Consider the following 9,901-nt stretch of genomic DNA (forward strand, 5'->3'; position numbering starts at 1 on the left):
ACATGGTATTCTGCAGATATGCTTTATCACCACCCACTGGACAAAAGACCACATGACAAGCAACTGTTAGTAAACATTTTTAATAGTACTTCTCATACAATAACAGAATACCTTCCTTCTTAATATCATTAATAATTTGGATAATACCAATAAAGGTTTGTCTTAATGAGATGCATTAAGGAATGTAAATGTTGGAAATACATGAAACAGAAATAGGGGACTCTGGCTAAGGAATCCTGGAGTGTGTCTGGACTGGCTGAACATACGACATGTTCCAGGTTACACATCACAATGTCAAACATTGTGAACATTGAAAGAAACATATCTATGTTTCTCAGGGTAACACAGTGAGTATCTATAATAACTGGAACCTGTGCAGTGCACTGCAGCCTTCACATTGTTATGATGCGTCAGTGGGAGGTTCCTCAATGCCGAGTAGACAGGACCTTAGTCCTCTTCACCACACAGCTTCAGCAGAGCTTGTCCATAACTTCCAGCAGTTTCAGACTACAATTGAACACAGGGATGGAGAGGACTTTTACATGGCTATGACACAGAGTATGATCAATTTCACAGATCCTATTAGTCAATCGTCATTTACTCCAGAGAATCTTCAGTGTTGCCACCCAAAACAATTCTCCAAATTACAATAAAAGGTCTGATTCGCAATCGCATGCAGATAAGATTGGCTGACCAAATAATAAAATCACAAGATAGAGGTAGGGTTGAAAATAAATAAATTCCAATCATGTTTATTTCAGCAGCCATTAAATAAAAATCAGCAGATACAGTGCATTCAGAAAGTATTTAGACACCTTGCCTTTTTCCACATTGTTACGTTACAGCCTTATTATAAAATTGATTAAATATTCCTCCCATAAATATACACACAATACCCCATAATGACAAAGCGAAGACAGAAATACCTTATGTAAATAAGTATTCAGACCTTTTGCTATGAGACTCGAAATTGAGCTCAGGTGTATCCTGTTTCCATTGATCATCCTTGAGATGTTTCTACAACTTGGAGTCCACCTGTGGTAAACTCAATTGATTGGACATGATTTGGCAAGACACACACCTGTCTATACAAGGTCCCACAGTTGACAGTCCATGTCTGAGCAAAAACCAAGACAGCATTCTGTCGAGGCACAGATCTGGGAAAGGGTACCAAAATAAATTCTGCAGCATTGAAGGTCCCCAAGAACACAGTGGTCTCCATCATTCTTAAATGGAAGAAGTTTGAAACCACCAAGACTCTTCCTAAAGCTGGCCGCGCGGCCAAACTGAGCAATCGGGGGAGAAGGGCCTTGGTCAGGGAGGTGACCAAGAACCAGATGGTCACTCTGACAGAGCTCCAGTTCCTCTGTGGAGATGGAAAAACCTTCCAGAAGGACAACCATCTCTGCAGCACGGCACCAATCAGGCCTTTATGGTAGAGTGGGCAGACAGATGCCACTCCTCAGTAAAAGGCACATGACAGCCCGCTTGGAGTTTGCCAAAAGGCACCTAAAGACTCTCAGACCATGAGAAACAACATTCTCTGGTCTGATGAAACCAAGACTGAACTCTTTGGCCTGAATGTCAAGCGGTACGTCTGGAGTACGTCTGGCACCATTCCTACGGTGAAGCATGGTGGTGGCAGCATTTTATATTTATTTCACCTTTATTTAACCAGGTCGACCAGTTGAGAACAAGTTCTCATTTACAACTGCGACCAGGCCAAGATAAAGCAAAGCAGTGTGACAAAGAGTTACACATGGAATAAACAAACATACAGTCAATAACACAATAGAAAACTCTATATACAGTGTGTGCAAATGAGGTAAGATTAGGGAGGTAAGGCAATAAATAGGCCATAGTGGCAAAGTAATTACAATTTAGCAATTAAACACTGGAGTGATAGACGTGCATCATGCTGTGGGGATGTTTTTTAGCGGCAGGGACTGGGAGACTAGTCAGGATCAAGGCAAAGATGAACGGAGCAAAGTACAGAGAGATCCTTGATGAAAATCTGCTACAGAGCACTCAGGACCTCAGACTGGGGCAAAGGTTCAACTTCCAACAGGACAACGACCCTAAGCACACAGCCAAGACAATGCAGGAGTGGCTTCAGGACAAGACTGAATGTCCTTCAGTGGCCCAGCCAGAGCCCGGACTTAAACCCAATCGAACAACTCTGGAGAGACCTGAAAATAGCTGTGCAGCGACACTCCCATCCAACCCGACAGAGCTTGAGAGGATCTGCAGAAAAGAACTCTCCAAATACAGGTGTGCCACACTTGTAGAGTCATACCCAAGAAGACTTGAGGCTGTAATCACTACCAAACGTGCTTCAACATTGGACTAAGTAAAGGGTCTGAATACTTATGTAAATGTGTTTATTTTTGATATTAGCAAAAAAATCTAAAAACCTGTTTTTTTCCTTTGTCATTATGGGGTATTGTGATGTCATTATGGGGTATTGTGATGTCATTATTTTATTTATTTATTTTTTATTTTTATTTATTTATTTCACCTTTATTTAACCAGGTAGGCAAGTTGAGAACAAGTTCTCATTTACAATTGCGACCTGGCCAAGATAAAGCAAAGCAGTTCGACAACATAGAAAAACACCGAGTTACACATGGAGTAAAACAACATACAATCAATGATGCAGTAGAAAAAAATAAGACTATATACAATGTGAGCAAATGATGTGAGATAAGGGAGGTAAAGGCAAAAAATGCCATGGTGGCAAAGTAAATAAAGTATGGCAAGAAAAACACTGGAATGGTAGATTTGTAGTTTGAAGAAAGTTAAAAGTTAAAATATAAATAATATGGTGCAAAGGAGCAAAATAAATAAAATAAATAAATACAGTAGGGGAAGAGGTAGTAGTTTGGGCTAAATTAAAGATGGGCTATGTACAGGTGCAGAGATCTGTGAGCTGCTCTGACAGCTGGTGCTTAAAGCTAGTGAGGGAGATAAGTGTTTCCAGTTTTAGAGATTTTTGTAGTTCGTTCCAGTCATTGGCAGCTGAGAACTGGAAGGAGAGACGACCAAAGGAGGAGTTGGCTTTAGGGGTGACCAGAGAGATATACCTGCTGGAGCGCGTGCTACAGGTGGGTGCTGCTATGGTGACCAGTGAGCGGAGATAAGGGGGGACTTTACCTAGCAGGGTCTTGTAGATGACCTGGAGCCAATGTGTTTGGCGACGATTATGAAGTGAAGGCCAGCCAACGAGAGCATACAGGTCGCAGTGGTGGGTTGTATATGGGGCTTTGGTGACAAAACGGATGGCACTGTGATAACAAGCTGGATGCAGTCTGAGTAGGGTATTGGAGGCTATTTTGTAAATGACGTCGCCGAAGTCGAGGATTGGTAGGATGGTCAGTTTTACGAGGGTATGTTTGGCAGCATGAGTGAAGGATGCTTTGTTGCGAAATAGGAAGCCAATTCTAGATTTCACTTTGGATTGGAGATGATTGATGTGAGTCTGGAAGGAGAGTTTACAGTCTAACCAGACACCTAGGTATTTGTAGTTGTCCACAAATTCTAAGTTAGAACCGTCCAGAGAAGTTATGCTGGATGGGCGGGCAGGTGCAGGCAGCGATCGGTTGAAGAGCATGCATTTAGTTTTACTTGTGTTTACGAGCAGTTGGAGACCACGGAAGGAGAGTTTAATGGCATTGAAGCTCGTCTGGAGGTTTGTTAACACAGTGTCCAAAGAAGGGCCAGAAGTATACAGAATGGTGTCGTCTGCGTAGAGGTGGATCAGAGATTCACCAGCAGCAAGAGCGACATCATTTATGTATACAGAGAAAAGAGTTGGCCCAAGAATTGAACCCTGTGGTACCCCCATAGAGACTGCCAGAGGTCCAGACAGTAGGCCCTCCGATTTGACACACTGAACTCTGTCAGAGAAGTAGTTGGTGAACCAGGCGACGCAATCGTTTGAGAAACCAAGGCTACTAAGTCTGCCGATGAGGATATGGTGATTAACAGAGTCAAAAGCTTTGGCCAGGTCAATGAATACGGCAGCACAGTATTGTTTCTTATCGATGGCGGTTACGATGTCGTTTAGGACCTTGAGCGTGGCTGAGGTGCACCCATGACCAGCTCTGAAACCAGACTGCATAGCGGAGAGGGTGCGATGGGATTCGAAATAGTCGGTAATCTGTTTGTTGACTTGGCTTTCGAAGACCTTAGAAAGGCAGGGTAGGATGGATATAGGTCTGTAGCAATTTGGGTCAAGAGTTTCACCTCCTTTGAAGAGGGGGATGACAGCAGCTGCTTTCCAATCTATGGGAATCTCAGACGACACGAAAGAGAGGTTGAACAGGCTAGTAATAGGGGTTGCAATAATTTCGGCAGATAATTTTAGAAAGAAAGGGTCCAGATTGTCAAGCCCAGCTGATTTGTAGGGGTCCAGATTTTGCAGCTCTTTCAGAACATCAGCTGAATGGATTTGGGAGAAGGAGAAATGGGGGAGGCTTGGGCGAGTAGCTGTGGGGGGTGCAGTGATGTTGAATGCAGTAGGGGTAGTTAGGTGGAAAGCATGGCCAGCCGTAGAAAAGTGCTTATTGAAATTCTCAATTATAGTGGGCTTATCGGTGGTGACAGAGTTTCCTATCCTCAGTGCAGTGGGCAGTTGGGAGGAGGTGTTCTTATTCTCCATGGACTTTACAATGTCCCAGAACTTTTTAGAGTTGGAGTTGCACGAAGCAAATTTCTGTTTGAAAAAGCTAGCCTTGGCGTTTCTAACTGCCTGTGTGTATTGGTTTCTAACTTCCCTAAAAAGTTGCATATCGCGGGGGCAGTTCGATGCTAATGCAGAACGCCACAGGATATTTTTGTGTTGGTTAAGGGCAGTCAGGTCTGGGGAGAACCAAGGGCTATATCTGTTCCTGGTTCTAAATTTCTTGAAAGGGGCATGCTTATTTAAGATGGTGAGGAAGGCATTATGGGGTATTGTGATGTCATTATGGGGTATTGTGTGTAGATTGAGGGGAAAATCAATTTAATCCATTTCAAAATGAGGCTGTAACATAAAATGTGGAAAAAGTCAAGGGGTCTGAATACTTTGAATGCACTGTAACTAAATTGGTCAAAACAAATCGAGCTGTAAAAAATTGAAAACTGACCCCATGAAATGTAGCTATGGGACAAGTATGTTACCAGTCAGCAAGATTATCAGCAAATACCTTGATGGTGGAGTAGAGAGAACAACCAAACAGCTTTTTGAACTCTGCCCTGATGTCCAGCATGTCCATCTCAGAGCGGCCAACCATTATCCTGGTCAGAATGGACTCTGTGGTCCCCACGCCCTGAACACACAACCACTGGATTAATCCCAAAACCCCACAGATTAACATTCTACACCACCGGAGCCCACTGGATTAGAAGAAATTAAACCAAAAAATGTCAGTCCCAGATCTGTTTGCGCAGTTTAAGAAAATCAGATGGCCATTCTTGTGCAGTTTGGTATGACAATGACCATAGGAGTTGTCAAGACAGCACAAACAGATCTGACATCAGACTAGGCACCGTGCACTATGACCTTGTATCCCATTGGGCTGTGCGGGTGGAGAATAGTACATGAGCTGCATGAGCCTTAAAAAAGAAAAATGTATACCATAAGCAATTTGTAAAATGCATAAACAGGAAGACTTCTGCTCACCTTTGTGCTTTTGAACAGTCTCTCAGCCAGGTAGGCAGGAACACTCTTCACACATTTCACTGGAAAGTCAAAGGGTTTGTTAGTAATAACAGTGCATGACATCTTTGAGAGTGATGGGCAACAAGACCTGTGAATAGTCCTTCGTACCAATAGCCACCAGTAGATCCTCTAGATTCCCTGACATCTCCCTCTCAATGCTCTCCTGTAGAGTTTTGTTGCTCAAGGCCTTATACTCCACTAGGGCTGTAAGGGGAGGGAGAGAAACACGCATCTCGTTAGCCTACATCATCATCATAGAAGACAAGACTACAGTATTGTGTCCGTCAGTGCTTTGCTAGACCAAGGTTACTAACTCTGTCTCAGCTGAGGAACACTCCGGTGACACAGGATGTCAATGAACTTGCTTTCATCAGTCCCCCACTTCTTCTCTCCTGCCTCGTACAGGGCCTAGAGAGGGGGAGGGACACAGACAGCGAGACAGAGGTAGTGCAGTACTTGTTAGGCATTATCGTGCATTGGCTTGAGTGAGAGAACATGGAAGAGGAACAAACCAATATATTTAATTACATTAAGGTACACACTTCACGATGACAAGTCTTTGGCAGGACGTCTGAGTGAGTCACTCCCAAGGAAGCTTAAAACCAAGACCAGTGAAATACTGAGCATGGTTGCAAAATTCATTATAGCTTTATGTACCTTAGCGTCCGCTTTAGCTTTAGCCGTGTCCACATTCGTACTCTCATCTCGCTTTCCCTTAAATGACAGACACAGAACAGAAAAGTTGAAAAAGTAATCTAAGATTTACAGGTCACAAGCAGCTGAAAAAAAACTATGTAACAGAAATACCACTGTTACTTGTAAGTCCAAGTCAAATTCCCCCTGGGGACAATAAAGTTCTCATTTTACCTCAGCCAAGATGAGAAGTGTTGTAGCATAGTCCCCAGATACCTCAGACTTGAGGTCATGAGTCATCGATCGCCCAGTTTCTGTGGTCAAATACAATATCTTATTAGTATCCAACTAACAGATGACTGACAATCAATTAATATGTAACTTTTTAGGCGACCGACCAAATTCACTAAGAATTGTGGGTTATAGATCTATCATTCTAAGAAGAGTAAATCTGTTTTGCGTGTGCTATTTCTATGCTTCCCATTCTTAAATTTAGTTTTTGCATCTTTTACTTTTGGTAATACTTCAAACAGCTAATACAACAATATTTTTCGTTATGGAAAATATAATTTCACAGTGGTTTGGATCGTACAATGATTATCTACACTATACTAGCTTATTTTATCACACAAACTGAAATTAGGCGAAATATTGGCCTACCCCGGCCAAACCCTAACCACGCTAGGCCAAACGTTGCTGTGCCCTATAGGACTCCCAATCACGGCCAGTTGTGATACAGCCTGGAATCGAACCAGGGTCTGTAGTAATGCCTCTAGCACTGAGCTGCAGTGCCTTAGACTGCTGCACCACTTGGGAGACCTTAGTAGTACATACTAAGATAGTTTAGAGACTACTAACCTGCTAAGTAAGCATCAGATAGAGCCTTGATTTGCTTGTTGGATCTTGAGGCAAATATCTCTGTTAAAGTTGCCTCAGTTGTCCCAGGACCCTGTGTGTGTGTGTAACAGGCAGGTATGCACAAAGTACATGATAAATGGTCATTCACAGTAATGTTTGGTACCAGATTGTTACCTAATACAGATAAATGTCCCTTACCTTGATGGCTCTGATGACCTCATGACAGTCGAAAAGAGCAGGAGGGGTGACCAGAGCAACCAGCAAGTCCTCAAAGTCCCCATGGGTGTCCCCCTTCAGGTCATCCACTAATGTCTGGGGGGGGGGGGGGGGGGGGGGGGGGCGGTCAAAGGCCATGGGTTATCAACAGGGATGGATATTGACTCATGCAATATTCAGAGATATCTGGACAAGATGTTTTCTATAAATTCTAGAAGAACTATCATGCTGCTAATATTTTGAGTAGTAGAGGGATAGTTGTACCCTGTTGGCAGCTTCCTGGTACGCTTTACAGATGAGCTGACGCTGGGCGTTGCTCCTCCCGGTTAGAACGTCAACTAGAGTATTCTCAGTGGTACCTGAGAACATCCACACACAATGTTTATAGAAACTGAAATGTTACATTTTAGTAATTTAGCAGACACTCTCATCCAGAGTGACTTACAGTAGTGTGGGCATACATTTTCATACGGTTTTTTATTTCTCCATACTGGTCCCCTGTGGGAATTGAACCCACATCCCTGGTGTTGCAGGCGCCATGCTGTACCAACTGAGCTACACTGGATCACATGGAGTGAAAATTCCTATCAAAGTGAAAATTCCTATGATGAGGCATCAAATAAGTTATTTCTTGGTTGGTATGTGGTAGAGTACAGTGAAGAGCTTAGAGAGTATGGTGGATTGATTGACATTCCTACCTATTCCCTCTATGGCCTTCCGTAGAGCAACTACATCTTCTGCTGCTTTGAATCCCGCTTTCTCTTTAATGGTTCCTCGGGCAGTGGACTGAGAAACCGCAAAAACGAGTTAATTACATTAAGGTACATAGCCCATAGTTGAAATACAAGTATAACTTAGTAGGCCTACCGTTACTGTCAAAGAGGAAGGTGAATCCAAAAGGAGATCCAAGTCACCCTGAAAAGGAAATTTACACCAGAGGATCATTATTGACAAAGATCAGCAGTCATCCTCCAATGAGTTATTTTCCCCAATGAACCTCAGACTCGCTGTGTCAACACTTAAAAAATGTAAATTCTTAAACTTACCGTGTCTGTATGTTTTAACCTCTGTTGTTGCCTGTCTTTGTTTGCTGAAAATCTTACTTTAATAATCAAATACAACCACCGACTATTTCCTTGTTAAGATTAAATTGGCACAATTTATGTGGTATATTTGATTAACGTTTTATTAAAACGTATGGATTTCAGCAAACTAAGAATGGCACGCAACAGAGGACAAACATAGGTACATGGTAAGGGTTGAAGAGTTTACATTTGGGAAGTATTCGAAAGAGTCTTGGTTCATTTTAAAAAAACGACAGTCTGCTCTCAAGTCTGTAGAGGAGTGGAGGTACTTGGAAAGCAGCCAACAAACACAGGCCAGTGAGAGAAGTGGCTTAGAGATGTGTAAACAGAACCAACAATCATCTAAAACAAAATATATATATATTTCCGTTACAGAAATTAGAGTGACATATCTGGTAACTTACCCAAACATTGGCCATTGCAGCAGTGGATATTCTACAATTGAGGGGGGAAAGAGCTGGGTAACAATTCATAGATGTATATTTCTTTGATTATGCTCTGCATAGGCCTAATTTGTACAGCAATTCCAAATCCGTCTACAATGACAGTGCAACGTTGCACATTCCACCGTACTGGTCGGTTTGCCCATTCATACACACTAACGCCATCTTCTTCCCGGGGTACAACACACCCCTTGCAGTATGGTTTTGGAGACATAAAGAACACATCTTTCATATCAGCAAGAAGTCATAAAAAGGTTAAATTACTACAGACCTTTATAGGGTAAAGGTTAGGGCTTGGTTATGTAAGACAGAGCTGACAACTTGTACCTATTAGTTATTTAACATGTCGAACACCTGTGTGGACGCGGAACTGGAGTTCAACTGGAGGCCCACAGTTTGTCTCTGTGAAAATCTGCTACAGTAAGTATCATTTCCATTTGAAAGATTATTTATTGCTGATATCAGAAAGGGGCATATGTTTTTCTTCTAAAACAGTTTCGCAAGCGATCATTGACATTTCTAAAAATTAAAACAGCTTCAGAATTACAGTTCAAGGATCCAGTCGTGGGCGAAGTTAACCAGTGAAAACCCTAAGGAGAGAATGGGTTTTCGAGAACTATGGTAGGTGTGTTACTTTACGCATTTCATCTAAATCAATTGCGTACGTTAACGGTTTTAAATACACCAAATATTTTTCGAAGATTATGATAGACTATATCACATCTGGTGACAGTTGAAACGAATTCTTGTCGAGAGAAATAATCACAGTATACTACTTGACGCACTTCACTAAACTTGAACAATAGCGTGCCATACCTTCGATAGTCTTACATATTCCGTTTTATAATTAGTTAAAACCCAGAAAAAGCTGTTTCGCCTTACCTGAGCTATAGTTCCCAACTGGCCACACCTTTTTACTAGAGTGCAGAAGCCAACGCACATTGGCACCAAGGGAAATGAAGTCA

At 42.3% G+C, this 9,901-nt stretch overlaps 1 protein-coding gene across 1 annotated transcript; it reads right to left on the reverse strand.

Moving 5' to 3' along the window:
- Positions 1 to 64: 64 nt before the first annotated feature.
- Positions 65 to 9,901, reverse strand: anxa3b (annexin A3b). Its single transcript, XM_029692222.1, has 14 exons — positions 9,819 to 9,901; positions 8,898 to 8,928; positions 8,276 to 8,323; positions 8,107 to 8,194; positions 7,673 to 7,767; positions 7,391 to 7,504; positions 7,193 to 7,283; positions 6,569 to 6,648; positions 6,359 to 6,415; positions 6,016 to 6,109; positions 5,810 to 5,905; positions 5,663 to 5,721; positions 5,187 to 5,309; positions 65 to 507 (listed from the first exon to the last, which is right to left on the reverse strand). Exons 2-14 carry the CDS (start codon positions 8,910 to 8,912, stop codon positions 448 to 450), a joined length of 1,020 nt encoding a protein of 339 aa, XP_029548082.1. The 5' UTR covers positions 8,913 to 8,928; positions 9,819 to 9,901; the 3' UTR covers positions 65 to 447.

The sequence above is a fragment of the Salmo trutta genome, chromosome 15 (assembly GCF_901001165.1).
Source record: "Salmo trutta chromosome 15, fSalTru1.1, whole genome shotgun sequence".
In the NCBI taxonomy this organism is placed as follows: Eukaryota; Metazoa; Chordata; class Actinopteri; order Salmoniformes; family Salmonidae; genus Salmo; species Salmo trutta.